Consider the following 16,901-nt stretch of genomic DNA (forward strand, 5'->3'; position numbering starts at 1 on the left):
GCGGTGAAAATGGCATAGGTTTTGTTAAGAAATAAATTTAAAAAGCACACATTTTAGGAGAAAATGATTATCATCTTTTATTGACTTTCGGGTAATCTACACGTGTTCGGGGGCGGCAAGAAAATCTAGGGCGACAAATGGTCATCCAACGCGAGGCGTTCAATGGGGAGTTAATCCTAAAAGTACAGGGCGAAACGGTTTATATTTCTATCTTTTTTACAATCTCGCACTCAGTTATATTACATTATACACGCTTGATTCACACTGTTGACTTAGCTTCAAGCCACAAGTTATTACCGTATAGCTGCATAGTTAAGTAAAAAATATAGAGCTCAAATGGGCCGATGGGGGGTGGACAAAGTGATAATGACGGACTCGTGCTTCTCATCCTATTCCTCTTATTTGCTCAAGGAAGCAGGTCAGGTACTGGTTAATTCAGCTGCAGAGCTCATTTGACAAATGGAACCACACTTGCTCAAGCTTCACCTCATACATGGAAATCGATGATTAGATCAAAATTAAATTGTATATGGAAATTGAGTAAGAACTGGAAGAATTGAAACGACAAAAGGTATGAATTCGTTTTCGGTTTAAGTTCACCTTAACGTGAACGGGTTACTACAAAGCATTATAGGTAAAGTTTTCCAAACACAAAAAAAAAAAAAAAAAAAAAAAAGAAAAGAAAAATTACAGTAGAAATTAATTCTGATTGACTTTCTTGTCGAAAAGGGACAACTTGGACTGAACGGCGCCTTCGCAGACTTTTAGTCGGTGGGAAACGTGCTTTTTAGCTATCGTTGAATTCGGAGTTATGGTCATTAACGATGTTTTCTCTGCGTTCGCCGCTTCTGTTAGCCGCTCCGTCAACTGCGATGCCAACAATTTATCTCGGCCCAATTTTTCTTCGTGCCTCCAGTTTTGGAACTGTCTGATACGGGCTTTAAGCGCAGAATTCGCCGAACATTGCGTACCACGCCCTTTAGTTGCCTTATCTTTGGATTCTGTGGCCACTCCGCCTCCTTTTATGTAGCACTCGAAGTAGTCGACAATCTTGCCGATGTCTTTCTCTCCGTATTCCAGCCGGCGTACGAGGGAAGAGTTGCGGTCTTCGCTGCCTTCTCCTCCGAGACTTGCTAAATCTTCAGAACTGTCTGTGTAGACGGACGAAGATCGATTGAAGACGGTCCACGATGAAAATGAGCGGTTGAAACGAAGGGAGAGACCGTCCAAGTCTTCGGGATCACTTATCGAACAGCTGCCGATTCTCGAACGCGATGCGAACGAGCCATCATCCAACGAAAAAGTGAATTCCGGAGACAAATCGTTTGCACTCGTACGCTCCACATCTCCGACACTACAGGAACAATAAAATTAAAATATAAAAAAAAAAATCGAAATAATCGGGGTAGGAAACAAACCTAAAAAACCCTGATTCAGATGATCCACGACGTTTTAATGGCATTAATGGCGAATAGCGTAATTTGGTCAACACGGAATCGTCTTGACTTTTCCCCCGATAAGTTAAAACGGCTAAGGGTTCCTTCCGTAAATCAACAGTCTCGGCTTGGACAGAGACGGACAACGGAGGAGACACTTCATGGCGATTTTCGATTGGGCGCTGTAAAAAGAAGACAAAGCAAAAAATTGCAATCGTTAAACAAGTTTCACGTCATAGAGCAAAAAGAAAAAGTTCGCACTTTTTGTGTTTCTTGGTTTTCCGTATGTGTGGGCTGACTGATAGCGAGCTTGGATACGCCATGTTGGCGTCGAGGGGACGCTGGAGAGCTGGGCAACGAACGAGAGGTAGTGCGACAAAGGTTCTGTTGGCGGTTTCTCTTGTCACTCTCATCCGTCTGTTCGTTGTTGTTGCCACCTTTCCCACTGAGACGTAACGGCCACGCTAGTTCGCAACAGCTGGAGAAGAGTCCCCCACGTGCGGTATCCAAAATTTTCCGTCCGTTCTAAAAAACAAAAGAAAGACGGGGGGGCGTTAATAATCTCGTACGTCAATCTTAACATCTGTCTCTATCGGTTACGTACCTTGAACCGCTTCAGAGTAGCGAAAGGATTTTGAGCCTTGCAGTTGGGTCGATAATACGGATCTCCGGCAGACATGGCTTCGCCTACATGTTTCGGTGTTAACAGAAGACTAGCATTGCTCTGCTGAGACGATTCGTCTGACTTGCCCGTTTCGTCGGATTCCCCGCTGTACGGCGAATGGTAGACAATAAGAAAATAAAAACAAAAATAAGTTTCGAGTACGGATTATGATTGTGCATCACGCTATCGATGTCTGAGCTGACTCATCCGATGCAAAAACGACACTCACTTGACAGGCTTCTCCTTGGCAGCACGTCCTTGAAAATAGTGGCATCGCGCTTTCTCGCTGGGCGAACTGCTCGGCACAAGGTAGACAACATGGTCAAATTTGCTACTTGGCTGGACCTCTTTAGCCTCGGCGGATGAGTGGCAGCAGATGGTGACATCCGAGCCACTAGACAGACAACCTGACTGGATATCGGTGTCGCTAGTCACGTCCGACGATGGCACGTCAACACTTCTGCCGCTATTACTATGCTGCCGAATCATTTGTTCCAACTGAACCACCAACTCTTCAAAAGTTGGCCGGCTATTTGGGTCCATCTATTTTTTTTTTTTTTCCAAAAAAAAAAAAAAAAGAAAGAAAAACACATCGTTAAAGTCTTAAATAGAACATTTTCCATCCATCACTGTTTTTTTTTTTTTTAACGTTTTTATGTTTGTGTTTTGCTTGTTTTCTTTTCTTTTTCTTACATGGCAACAGGAGAATGCGAGTTGGAGGAATTCAGGCGGACAATCGGGGCACAGCTCACTGAAGGCGATGTAATCCAAACCGAAATTCTCGGTGCGTGGAAGAACATCGGGATCGGCCTCGATGCGGGCAATCAATTCGCATAAAACGATACCGAAGCTAAAGACATCGCTGCGTTCGTCGTACCATTCGCCTCGCAGACATTCCGGAGACATCCAGTAAGGGCTTCCGACCGTTGGCAAACGGTAACTATACCTAGAAATAACGCGAAGGGCAAACATAGAACAAACATAAGAGCCTGTGAGTCAGACAGCGTGAGGATTAATAGATAAACAACAGTCAAGGAGAAAAGGGCAGAAGAGCTGCAAACGGAATGAAAATGAAGAAGGAAAGTTAGAAAACTAAGGATATGAAGAAGGAAAAATCAAATAAAAAAAAAAACGAAAAAAGATAGCAACAATAAATAAAAATCTAATATGGTAAAACCTGGAATCGGGAATTTTTGTGGCCAGTCCAAAGTCGCCAACCACGGCTGTTAGATCGTCTGTCACGTCGTCTCGCTGAATAAGAACATTCTATAGCGGAAAGCAAAATACACACACAAAAAAATATAAAAGAAGATTAATGGTCAGTCAAGCTGAAAAAGAAAGATCAATGAAATTGTGCTACAAGAAGCTAAATGATAGTAGGTTGAAACTGAGTATATCTCCCGTCACCACGCCCATTCCCCCCCCCCTCTCCCTTGAACATCGCCAACTCTATCGCATCTCCGCCGCAGTGCTGACTATTTGATAAACGTAACAATAGGTCATTTCATTATTCACACTGGTTCTCGTTTCTTACCGCCAGATATACATTGCGCCTTAAGTAATAATCTCCTCAGAAATTTACGACCCATTTCATTTTTTATTTATTTATTTTTTTTATCCATTTTCTGTTTTACGACCATCAAAACAGCCGATGCCATTTTCTCGTATGCCGAGACGTCAACCACGTATTTACGACAACAAGTTTGTTCTGGCTGACCGTTAAAGTTATCAGTGCGTCGGTGGACGACGAGCCAAGGATCAACACAACATTCCATTTGACTACGCCGTCCGTTTGACGACGCAAACATGCCCGGCACATCCCAAGCCCACCAATCGCTACTGTTCACGTGAGAAAAGTGGGTGAAAGCGATATCTTCTAAAGTTATTTTCAACGCTATACGATTAGACTACGAAAAAGTTAGTGAAGGTTGACTGGGAACACAGCCGATCTAATTTGGCCGTCCAACAAAAGCTACGGACAATCTTGTCGCAAGCAATCTAGTTGACTCTGGCAGTACATTCAGCTTAGCCGGAGAAATGTGTCCCATAGCGAAGCTCAAACGAGATGCTACAGAATCGGGGCGGGGGACCCGATCGATGGGACGCGTCTCTTCTATTGATCCAGAGCGTGAAGACATCATGCTCCGTTTTATGTTACACTCACGATCCGCCAAGTAGACTTGATTCTTCCCTCCCCACTTCTTTCTTATCTGGCGTGTTGATTCAACATTTTTTTTTTCTCTGTGTGTGTCTGCTATCTTTTTATTCTTGCCCGTCGACCACTTCCCAAGAGCATCCAGCAGCGTCAACTAGAGGCTGAATCACGAAGGAAAAATACAAAAGAAAGGAAAAGGTGCACGTGCGCGATCTCTCTCGCAAAGTTCGTCGAACCCTACCACTCAGGTCTACTTGACTTCTCACGGATCACCGTCAATCTGATACCGCATCAAAAAAAAAAAATTAGGCGATCTTAACTCATCATAATGCTTCGCATATCAAGGCAAATGATGCATCCCATGTGCACGTAACTGCCAATTATTGTGCACGGGATTTCGCGCTCCCAAACGAGCGTCATTAAAAACTCATTAAGATTGGTCAACAAAGATATTGCATATCCGTCAACAATGCCGGCGTATCATGGGAATCGGCGATGGAAGAAAAAACGCATTTTTTCAGATTGCCAACTGGTGAACGAGCGAAATACCGAAAACGTGGGTAGTGTTTTCGTATCCCCATTTCTCAGGGAACGGCTGCGGCCGTGACCATACGCCGATGTTTCGTGTGTAGAGTAGAATCAATCGTAACATTATCTTCATCTTACCAGCCGCCAAGTTGATCGGCACGCTATAAGGTTGGTACCATAGATGGTAGAGTGGGTCAGACAACTTGTCTAGACGTTTTGCAATAACCCGCAGGTGTGGCCCCATGCCAACCATTCCGAGTGCCGATACTATTCCATGAATTACAATACGCCTTCTTCCCAAACGACAAATGAATAGATTCGAACCTCCCCTCCCCAAAAAATTCAAAGAAAATACAAAATAATAGGATCTTGCCTTGGAAGTGAGGTCTCGATGGAAGAGACCCTTGGAGTGAAAGTATCGCATTCCCTTGGCCGTGTCGCAGGCGATTTTCATTCGCAGATTCCACGGGATCTCCTCGTCGCTGAGAATCAGCTGTTCCAGGCTACCACCCTTGATGTACTAAAAAAAAAAAAAAAAACGCAGATTTTATTTTCGATCGGAAATAAAAAATAACAATCGAAATCAAGAAAACCGTAACGATTGCACAATGGAACACGCACAATATACGAAACGCGAAAAGATGATAATATTAAGAAACAGGAATTTTCATTTTCACTTTCTCTTTGCGGATGGCTGGTATAGGGTGTGAACGGTTACCTGGGCGGGTTCGCTTAGTTACGAACCAGTGAACTACGACCACCGCACTGTTAGGCAAGAAAAAAAGAAAGAAGACTCGGTCGAGGACGACGAATTACAAAACAAAAAGAAGAATAGAAAAGATAAATAGTTTTCTACGCCATTTGTTGAAAAGAGCAAGGGAAAAAGGTCGTCGCCCAATAAACAATAGAACCCGTTGTAATTCACGAGTCCTTGCGCATCGAAAAATTTCGGGCAACTTTACAGGTAAAAAAACAAAACAAACAAATGCCATGAAATGCACCAAATTGGGCATTTCGCTGAGAAATCGAGGTGAAATGGCAGGATGTTTGCTTACCTCGGTCAAAGCGTGAAGTTGGCCACCGTGGACGCAGACTCCAATAAATCTGAAAATAAAGAAGAAGACACACGAAATAAGGAGCGTGAAATCGCGTTGCGAAGTGACCTACAATGTGATCTCCATCGCATTTTGTTTTTTCAAGACTTCAGGGCATTTTGTTTATAAATGGACAGAACGAGAGAGTCACTCAACCTTGTCCCTTCCCATACAACCGAACTGATCCGAAAGCAGAAGAAAATCTAAAGAGCACATTCAAACATTTGTTTGTTTTTGTTGCTTTTAGACAATAAAACGCTGTTGGGAACACACTCTGAACATCAGCAAAATGTTAAATAGATACTGAGTAATTTCGTCGGACCATCGGATGTAACACGGAGGGAAATTTCAAGGAGGATTAGACAAAAGAGAAAGCTCTTAAGTGAAAGAGACGTGACGGCACGATTTTGAATAGTTTTTGCCATCACGTTAGTCGCAAACAAAAAAATAGGCAAGGAAATAAAAACTAATATTTCAAGTACGTACAGTTTAAAAAAAAAAAAAAAAACCCAAAGGAAAATATATTCTGGTTTTACCGTCGAGTGAGCACTTTCTTACGACTGGTTTATTCAATTTCTTTCAGGAATAAACGTGCTACCTACAAATGGGCAGATAAGGAAGGCCCATTCGGTCGGTTCCATTATTTTTGCTTATGTCTTTCATTTTTATCACAGCCAATATAAAAATGCGTCCTTGGTCTACAATCCTATGAAGTGTAACGAGGACGCCTATAGAAGCAGAATATGTACGTATTCTACCTGCTGGGTCAATTCATTAGTAACAATAAATCATGACCACCGTGCTCCCCCCTTATTTCCAAACAAAATTAGCTACGGTTCGATGATCTAATAAATTTTTTTTTTATTTTTTTTCTCGTTTTGCGCCTAACGGGTAGTATACTTAGCCTGTAGCCTCAATAGTTTGGGCAATCTCCGAAAGAGGACGAAACCTTAATTGCAGTCAATTCGCTATTGCACCTCTGCTTACAGAATATTTTTTTTTTTTTTTTTACACCAGGCTGTTGGGCAAGAGCAATTTAACGTTCAAAGAAATAGGGCATCAATCTATCATGAGGATCATGCGAACAAACCAATTGGAAAAAAAAAAAACTCGTTTCCAAATTGCTCAACATCATCCCTCTGGTAAATTGGAGCCCAGCCATTTTGGCGAGAACTATTTCGATTCAGTTGACTTCGTCAAACTTTTTTTTATTTTTCAATTGAATAAGAATCTCGAGTCGAAAGTCCCATTTTCACTTTGGTTAGCATTTTGTCAACGTCAGTCACGCAAAGAGTCGACATTCTGATATTTTCCAAAGAAGTGGACGGTGACATGCTTTGCATTTATCCTTTTAAAGGAGGAAAAAATGATGAAATATGTCTCGCCAAGGACTCGTCCTACTATCATTGACGACAATAAATAACAATAAGCACGTCGCACGTTCAACAACGGCTCGCCCCAAAACATTAAACACGCGAAAAGAGAAGGTAAACGCTGACCCCCAGTGGATACGTACGTGGGCGTGTATAGGTCCACGTTTACGCTTATTTACGACCGTTTGACATGGCGGCTGAAAATAAAACAAACGCTAGAAAAAAAAAAAAAAAAAATGGAAACAACAGTCCATAAATAGAAGCTGTGGAATATAAATGACGCCGGGAAGCTCATTTGTTCTTTCGTAACACAATAACAAAAAAAAAAAAACAAAGAGGGTGGAGTCGCAAAGATGCGGTTCCTTGAGTTTCGTGTTGTCGTTCAGTTTCAATTTTTTTTACTACACGTATATTCGCGTATTTACATTATAGAACTATCGCAGCGGGGTTTCCTTTTTTTTTCGGAGGTTGAGCAAGAAAAATCGAGAGTGAGAAATGATTTCCGCTAGGTTCTCCCACATGCGATGTTGCCAACGCCGCATTCTGATACGCTAGCGAGAAGCTTTCTTATATACAGTAAAAAAGGGAAACAAACGACCTTCCACTTCCGCGATATTACCACTTAATTCTCCCTTCCTTTTTTTTTCTTGCAACTTTTCGCCAGCTGTTCTATTTTTTATTTTTTTTTTCTTTGGCTTCTTTTTTGACGTCGTAAACCAGATTGAACGCCGTCCAGTTGGTTCCATCGCTTTAATGAAAATATCGTTAGTTAGTGTATTTCCCTTTGCGCCATTCGGCAATGAGAGCACATCAAAATCTAAGGTTTCCTCGTAGTCGCTAACTCAATTAGCCATATAAGTCGAGCCGCCAAAAGGTCGTCGTCGTCGGCGTCGTCTATCGCGCAAATGTGTCGATACATCTACGCGGGTCTAATCGACGCCCCATAGAAAAACAATGTGAAAAGCTTTCCTTGATTTCTTTTTTCCTCTTCAGATTCGCTTTGCGGTTTTTTGCCACAACGAATTGAAAGAGGAGACACGCTAGCGGCACGATGATGATTGGTGGTAATTAAGCGTTTTTACGAGACATGGAGTATATGCTACTATAACTGAAAAAAACGGCAGCTGAACGGTAGGCACCGAAAGGAAGGAAGCGGAGAACACAAGAAAAAGCGGCTGTAGCGACATACTAACCCCATATCCCCAAATAATCCAGCTGCTGGTGGTCGATACTCACGAGCCCACACTGTTGGTTAATAGTAAAGAGGTAAAAAGGAAAAGAAAAACAAAAGAGCCTTGCAAGAACCACCGCACGCCTGCAGCCACATTAGTCGAGCCTTCTTTTTTCACGTGCGTACGTAGTGCGTTTGTATAATTTGTTGTTTTTTAATGGATGCCATCACGGACATAATTAAAGAGCAAATCGTTAGGAAAAGCGAAACAAAAAAAAAAAAAGGGAAAAGACAAAAGAGAAGATTCATTCTAAACTGTAATCAGGTGATGAATAAAGCCTATAGGGAAAACACGCACTGTTGAAGGTGAACGAACGAACCATTGGTTGAATTCCAAACAAATACATGCCAAGCAATTTTGAAATAAAAAAAAAAAGGTACGTAAACTCTTGTAAAACTACTTTTATGCATCTTTTTTAGTTTTCGTTTCTAGTTCAGGCGAAAATCGGGTCGCCACGTTGACGCAACCGGATCACCGCAATCACGAATGACAATTACTTTGAGACATCAAACTGGAAAAAAAAACGACCCACAGAATGTCTCAAGTATCATCGGGCAAAAGACACGATCTACGTGTCTAAATACGCAATTCGCTGATAGAGAAAATATCGTATATCAGGCTTATCACTTCTTATTATTTTTGGGCGTGAATGACGTTTCCTTTTCTTTTCTTTTTTTCTTGCCCCCCTCCTCAAAAAACAAGAGCGCGATCAAAAACAACCAACATGGGTGTTAATGTTTCAAAGTGGTGACTCACTTGCCGTTAACTTAACGGACGGACTCGTTCTATAATAATCCCTCGGACGAAAGCTATACAACGCCCTTCATTAAAAGTGAATGTGAAAGCTTACCTGAGAATGTTGGGATGGGAGAGTCTGTTCATCAGTTGGACCTCGTGAAGCATGTTCTTCCGGTTGGAGGCCAGCAGATTCATCTTGAGCACCATCACCTCGTTCGTGGTCCGGTGAGTCACCTGCGCACAAAAGAAAAAGAAAACATCTGTTGTAAATATTGTTTAATAGCCAACATAAACAACACCCCATCTCCCGTTTCTTCCATTCTTCACAACCATCGGCATGCGTCGTGCGCACATCAAGAAACACATTCTACTCTCGTGGATTGCGGTCGAAATTCAGGAAGGTAAACAGAAAAACAAAAAAAAACTTCCCGTTGTTTAAATGCTACCAGTGTAATGCTAGACTTGATTGTAATCAACAATCACCCATGACTGAGTTCTAGAGTAACGTCAAATCCGAAACACTACGGCATATCCTTGCCATAAATTTAAAAAAAGAGAGAGACACTGGGAAGTTATTTCCCGTCTACCGCGACAAATTTCCAGTGAGAAAGAGCATGGAACAATAGCCCAATGAGGGGTTAGAGAACTCCCTTTCGAAATAGAATGGGAGCTAATCACTGAAACAGCGTTCAATTGAGTTCATCAAGCGGCCAAGAAAATCCGCGCCCCATTCATCAAGATTCAAAAACTCTCTTTCTCTCTGGTCCATTTGCCATTGGCTGCAACGCGCGGTTCAGTGGCTCTAAAAATTCCTTTCTGCGCGTGTTTCGCTTTGCTTTCCATCGCATTTGAAGGAGAGAGAGAGAGAGAGAGAGGATGAATCATCCGAGCGAATAAGCGGCCGACAAGAAAAAAAACAAAAAAGAAGAAGGGACAAGGGAGGCGTTTTTTTTCGTCAGGAGTCGGACGTCATTTGCAGCGGAAGTGAAAACGTGCAGCCACACACACACACCAACTACCGAGTTTTTAGTAGTTTAGTTTGCGAAGCGGAGCTAAGTTTAGAACATTGGCGCTGCTGACTGCACAACTTGTATGTGTGCGGGCGGGGTGGCAATAGGAGGGTTACAGCTGTTTCCGTCTAAAGCGGAGCAAGCACGTTTGCTTCTTCAGAAATTCGGAAGGGGAGGGAGAGTGTTCTCCTTTCCACGTTTACACGCATGCACAAACAAAACAAACGACCGATTTACTTGGAAAATTTGACTAGGACAAAACTTTTGGAGGGGAAGCAAAGTCTAGCCTGTGCAAATGGCAAGCGAAATGAGATTTCACAAAGTGAAATGGATGGAAGTACTTGTTAACATGCCAAGCTCTTCGCCATCAGATACCACTTTTTGTTTTCTTCATTATTTAACACACTTGGAAAAAGAAAAAGTAGAAATAATTTTTTTTTTTCTTGGACAAGTAACACACACACACACAAAAAAAAAGGGGGCGGACAGACAAGCAAGTGAGCGCGCCGGCCGTGTTTCCTTCTGGAACTCGATCCAGGGCGATCAACAACCCCAACGACTGGTACATTCATTCCGTGAAAAAAAAATTTACCAGAGCAAGGCCAGGAGAACTTTTCTTCTTTATTGTTGTCTTATAAATTTCCCCGGGCTTTCACTCATCTCTTTCTTTTAACATTTTTTTTTTTTTTCTCACGGATGAAACTTCATTCATCGAAGAGAGAAGGTCGATATCCCCGCGCAACCTTTATTTTCGGCAAAAAAAAAAGAACAGCTAAGCGTTACTCGAAAATTCTATTCATTAAGTTCTTTTTTCTCTCGGATCGGCAGTAGCTTTCTTCGTAATGATTTTGACGGTCGACCGCACGCTCGCGTTGTGACGGGAGAAAATGCGGAACAGTACCGGGATAGGAAAGAAGACTTTCGCGTGATCTCTCCATTCATTCTATGTGCGGGGTCATCTTCCCCTCCCTATTACACCCCCACTGTTACAGAGATGTTCTTCTTCTTATTCAAATCTATCAACACAATAGTCTCGATGATATTCTGGAGAAAGGCGGCTATTTGCTTTTTTTTTTCCGGAAGGGAAAAGGAACTAGATGCGAAGACGGAGTCATGTTAACACCATCATTAAAGTTCGGCAACAACAACAACAAAAGTGCTACGAAGAAATTCAAGAAGATCAAAGAGAAAACATCACGATTTGCCTTCCCTCGTTATAGTTGTTTAGCCGAGGATGACGGATTTAAAAAAAATAAATAAGTAAATAAAAAAAAAAGAGTTAGCAGACGAGATTTTTTTTTTTTTTTGGTAATGGCAATAACCACGGGAAAAAAATGACTCACGTTTTTCATCATTCCGTTCGGGTGAGCACACAACAAGTACTGGACCCATGTTCATAAAAAATTCAAACGCTATGGGGGATAAGGACGAAGCGGCTAAGGAGAAATCTAGAAATTTTATATAGAGCTTCTTTTTGTTTTTGTTTTTTTTTTGCATTTGCGGGAGAAATGGAAATTCCTTGTGAGAAAAGACGCATCAAAACGCTTTGAATGATCGCTTCACGTAATTTCCGTGTGAAGACTATAGGAGGGGGGGGGGGAGACTAGCCGTATGGCCGTTGGGCTTATCATTTAAACGACCCGACAGATTGTGTGCGGCGATTTCTTGGGTAACGATGTAACGAACGTATTGCTTGCTCCATTTCATTCGGTACAACTTTCACAGTCCCCGGATAAAGTAGCCCATCTCCATTCGGCCTCTTCCCTGCTAAAAAATGTTGGTAATAATGACTTGAAGAAAAAAAAAAAAAAACGCGCGTAAGTGCGAACGCTGGCACAAAATTCATGACGACAGCAGATGGCTGATCTTCCAGAATCGTCAATCTGGAGCGAGTCTACCATCGGGATAGTAAGATACACAGAGAGACTGGATGTGTACCAAGAATAGCACACACACAAAAGGGGGAAACAGGAAGAAGAAAATGAGAATTCAAATCTTCTTTTTCTTTCTGCATCCGATGCGAGCGCAAAGATTACAACGAGGAAGGAAAAAGAGCTTCTTTTTCAAAAACGTATATCGAGCAAATAGCACGATCGGGATCAAAAAAGAAAACGTTGAGTGTGGAAACTGTGACGTTGGAAGCGATAGGGAATCGACAAGGAAAGAAGTAAAACAAATGGGAATATCTGGTGTTGTTGTCGTAAAACGCGAATTAAGCAAACACATTTTTCGATAGTAAAAATAATCCTAGGATGGTTGAACCAGTCCACGAGCCCAGATAAAAAGGATATAACAAAGAGGAAGAAGAAGATACCGAGCCAAAGCAAACAACAACAACAAAAAAGAAATCTTTAAAATCTGTTCCACCTGGTCTAATCAGACCGGAGACCGTTTTAAAAAATTCTTATTCATTTCTTTTCTGGTTTTTTTTTTTTTTTTAAGGGGTGATAACAAGAATAGCCGTAGTGCCTTCTCAACAATAACTGTAGAAATCTGACATTTTGAAAGCCGGACAAGTTCGACTTCACTCGCCTTGAATTTTCTATAAAAACTCGAATACTTTCAGAGGCTCTTTTTTTTCTTCTTCCCAAAACGACGACATAGTTAATCAACCGCTAAGAGTAAAACCGGATTCGTGCTCAGTGATTAATCAGCTCAGATTTTGGCTCTGCGCGTCGCTCTAAATCCCGAACCAGCTACCAGAATTCCCAAAGTCGAGCGGATTTTTTAAATTTATTGTTTTGTTTTTTTTCGTTCGCCTCGCATTCGATTCGGCCTGGGTTTTATCCTTTTCTCTCTTCTTCTCTATTTGCAGTCAGTGAGGTGGGTCAATACCAATCAAACTACTTTTCTTTTTTTTTTTTCCCTTCTCCTTGGGTCTGCAATATGACGTAAGCAGCGCCTTCTTCAGAGATTAAAATTCATGATTTCAATTAACTGATTAGAGAAGAAGGAAAAAAAAAATTAGAAAGCTCCTACCCAATGATTTCGCAACAACAATATCGAAGAGAGATATCTAAACGCGCTAAAGCTCTTCATTTGAATCTGGTTTTCCTTCACGATTGTTTAATGAATACAAAAGAGAGAAGGGATAACAATTGTCACCCATCATCATTTTCGACGACAACAATAAAGAGCCGGTAATAACCGACAACAAAAAAAAAAGGGAATTTGAAAATGCCATGCCGGCGCTTGACTAAATACAGAAAAAGAAAAAGAGAGGTATCAACTCGCTTAGGGATGTTCACGCAAGTAAAGTAGGTGAGCGTGTCATCGGCCTAGAAACAAGCTAAAAAAAAAAAACCAAGTGACAAAAGGAAGAGCAATATCAGCGAGGCTTGATTTTTACTGGTTGTTCCATGCTCAAACAATTTTCATTTCCCTTTATCATCTACCGACCAATGGAGTGAGAGAGGGGGGGAAAAAAAATCCCGATATCGATTATTGGGTCGCGGCATTGGACACACAATGTGGTGCGGCGGCATACACATTGGACTACGGGGAAGAAAAAAAAAGAACGCAAGAAAAATGTCTATTAGCTTTAAGCTCGTAGACTCCAGGACTCGGAACATATAAGTGGTTTTATGGAAGCACCGCAAGCACGGTATGAGTTGGGGAGCGTTGTGCATGGCTGATCTTTTAGAACATCTGCTGAGTTTGCTGTTTTTTGTTTTTTGTTTTTTTTTGTCTTGGATATTCTCTTGCAAACATTTGGGCTAGCTATAATTACACCACGATTATCTTTCGAGAGGGAGCCGTGCGATTCACACAGACAATAAAAACGACTGAGGGAGGGGGGGGGGGGAGATGGTTGTAAACTAATTCGAACCTCGTGGAGCCTCTCAGGTGACACTATAATTTTATTAATAATAATTCTTGCTTCACGTCTTCCGTCGCCGGAAGGTGAGAAAGAACGAAGAAAGAGAGAGAAAAGATCGATTCACACATTCCGTTTGCGAATGAATCGTTTGATAAGAAAAGGTTTGACAGTACCTTGAACACTTCGGAGAAGAATCCGGCGCCGATTTTTTCACAGTAGAAATCATCGAGACGGTTGAGGTTGGAAACGGCGTGACGTAAAGCCTGGCAAGACGACACGGGTCGAGGACGGCGGGGGCTGCTGACGGGACTGCTGGTCGGAAGCTTATTACGAAGCGACGACGGCCCGTTCAGCTCCGAATGATCTAACGTACCACGTTCGTCGAAATCTACGTCATCCACACACACAGGGAGGTGTGCGGGAAAAAAAAAAAAAAAAAAAAAAAAGAGGTACGAACCGGTAAGATGATGCCGCGAATTGAGATAACATGTTGTTAGAAAGAAAAGTAGTGGTTACCGAAGGATGACGGTTCGGGCTGGACGAGCAAAGGACGACGTCGTAGGCAAGGAAACTGCTCCAAGTCGCCCGGCTCAGAGATGAACCGATTCGTTGTATGTTGTAAAATTCCCATTGGAGTAATGGACGGATGATCGGACGGGGTCGGACGGTCGAATATGACGGACATCTTTTCCCAAGCCTCGCATGCTCTCCCCTAGAAAGCAAGGCCAGCACTAAAGGCAAGGGTCTACTAGACAGGATGTTCAGTCTGGTTAAAAAAACAAGCAAAGAAAAAGTCAGTTATTGAAGCAACAATTCATAGCACTGGCAAACATCCACTATCAGTAATTGTGCATGAGTTCAGCGTTACATGTAGAATTGAGCTGCCAGACAAAATGCAAAGGTCAACAAATGTGAGCGTGGCAGTTGGCATGTATGCAAGACTTTTATCAGCACATCAGGTGGTTCAATCATGTGCTCATATCTTTCGAGCACACAACACAAGGGTAATCCATACCAGCTTGAGCTGTTATCTTACTTACTGGTTATACAGAGAATACTTTATTGGGAAAGATTACAATGACTGCTGGATCATTGGATTCAAACTGTCATGACAAGCTCTGTCTTCACAAACCCACTCTAAACAAAGTGAAAAATATTTGGAGGGTAAAAATATCATTATTGGCGTTTTGGCAAAAGAAGTGTAATTAGCAGGCGATCAACGTTGGATGCCAAACGAACTCAATGTAAGATTTACCAATTCAGATGACAGACCGGGAATGAAGATAAATTTGCAATGTAACAGATAAAAGAAACACGAGGGCACGAGGGGTTCTTACCTGGGGGTTACGAATGGGGATGCTGTGTGAGCGAAGACGTCTTCCAGAGCAGACGAAGATGTGCAGAAATAGCTGATTTGTATCGATGCGTAGGATTGGTGTGTTTATTGCTATATATCAACACAGAATGGAAGGATACTGAGACGCAGCATTCACGGGAGCCATCACTAAACAAACTGATCAGAAAACCGGACCGACGATAAACTCAAGGACTTTGTGTAACGCTGTTCCCTTTTCGGCAAGAGAGAAAACGTTGAACAGCCGAGTACTGTAGCACTCGAGTAAATACAAGTCAGAAACCAGAAGAGCCGTGGGGCCTCACCGTCAGCGGCGCATGCGCTACTTATTTTGTTTTCTTGATGAGTTATTTTTTTTGCATTCAGGCGTGTTCTTAACTGCCATCTAGGGACGCTATTTGCAAGTTCATCGAGAACAATCAGATGTACAAAAAACACCCGCCATTAAAATGTTGCTGCCCAAAAGTTTTCTTTTTCTTTTCTTTGACTAATTTAACTTCTTTAGACTGTACGTAAGTAGGCAAATTTAATGCGATGTAAGATAGAACTTGACACCATAAATCTGATCCCCGTCGAACACTTATTTCATGAGATATCATGAGATATGGCGAGATGTGTGGCACTCTCACAAAACGACAACCAAATCTCGACGTATTGTCATCAAGCCTTAACGGGACCTTGGCTATGTACCAGTAAAAGACTGCTCGGTTACAGATGATAGTACTTCACACAGTTAAACAGTATTACGTAAGTAGAATAACTTTTCCAGATATTACTATCTACATCACAACACACTGCCACATAACCACGCTGATCGAACGCATTTGCCAGGGACTTGGTCAAAAGTCCAGCTATTTGTACGATCGGAAATGCCTGTAATTTCCCTTAGCCGCATGCCACGAACTAGCTCAATGCCATTACATGCACGCTTGGCAATATTCACGTTTAATGAGTTCCAAAAGTGACACACATGCCTTTGACAAAACGTGAGCTCACTTTCGATTTCCTAAATTCCGTGCAATCGCTGAACGTGATTCCTGGTTCTCCTTGTGCAATTTCTGGTTAAACTTCGGTTTAATTAGCCTTTAAAGCCGATGCAGTTGCATAGTTCTCATAAAAAAGTGTAACCTTTTCCTGAAAAATTGGATCACGACGCCATCAACGCTCCAAGCAGGTCTACGGTTTCGTTAATTTTTCAAGCTCTTTTCTATTTTACTTTTCATTGTTGAATTTCTCTCCATCATGAAACCCCAAAAGTCATTTGTCAAACCGTGATAGGCGGCAGCTGCACAAACATGTACGTACGCAGGTATACACTATTCAATCCTGGAGAGAAACACAACATCAGGATTCAGCAATCGAGAAAAGGGCGGAAAAAGCTACCACCCAAACAAGATAAGCTTCTGCTAAACCCATCCGGTGAATTGCCAAAAACAAAATTGGATTGTCTGCTTCGTTACACTGGATACTTTACTTTCCAGAAACGGGACGTAAACA

General features: G+C 42.0%; 1 protein-coding gene across 2 annotated transcripts; it reads right to left on the reverse strand.

Moving 5' to 3' along the window:
* Positions 1-490: 490 nt before the first annotated feature.
* Positions 491-15,711, reverse strand: LOC130696453 (serine/threonine-protein kinase dst2-like). Of its 2 annotated transcripts, none has more exons than XM_059497235.1 (13): positions 15,388-15,711; positions 14,567-14,762; positions 14,224-14,438; positions 9,333-9,454; positions 5,839-5,887; positions 5,157-5,303; positions 3,278-3,366; positions 2,794-3,046; positions 2,330-2,643; positions 2,041-2,206; positions 1,698-1,961; positions 1,419-1,618; positions 491-1,354 (listed from the first exon to the last, which is right to left on the reverse strand). In XM_059497235.1, the coding sequence occupies exons 2-13, from the start codon at positions 14,733-14,735 to the stop codon at positions 700-702; spliced, it is 2,643 nt and encodes an 880-aa protein (XP_059353218.1). In that variant the 5' UTR covers positions 14,736-14,762; positions 15,388-15,711; the 3' UTR covers positions 491-699. The 2 variants fall into 2 exon arrangements, with proteins under 2 accessions (XP_059353218.1, XP_057375509.1); XM_057519526.2 differs by having other exon boundaries at positions 492-1,354; positions 14,567-14,816; positions 15,388-15,709.
* Between the last annotated feature and the right edge of the window lie 1,190 nt (positions 15,712-16,901).

Source organism: Daphnia carinata, chromosome 10 (assembly GCF_022539665.2).
Source record: "Daphnia carinata strain CSIRO-1 chromosome 10, CSIRO_AGI_Dcar_HiC_V3, whole genome shotgun sequence".
Classification (NCBI taxonomy): domain Eukaryota; kingdom Metazoa; phylum Arthropoda; class Branchiopoda; order Diplostraca; family Daphniidae; genus Daphnia; species Daphnia carinata.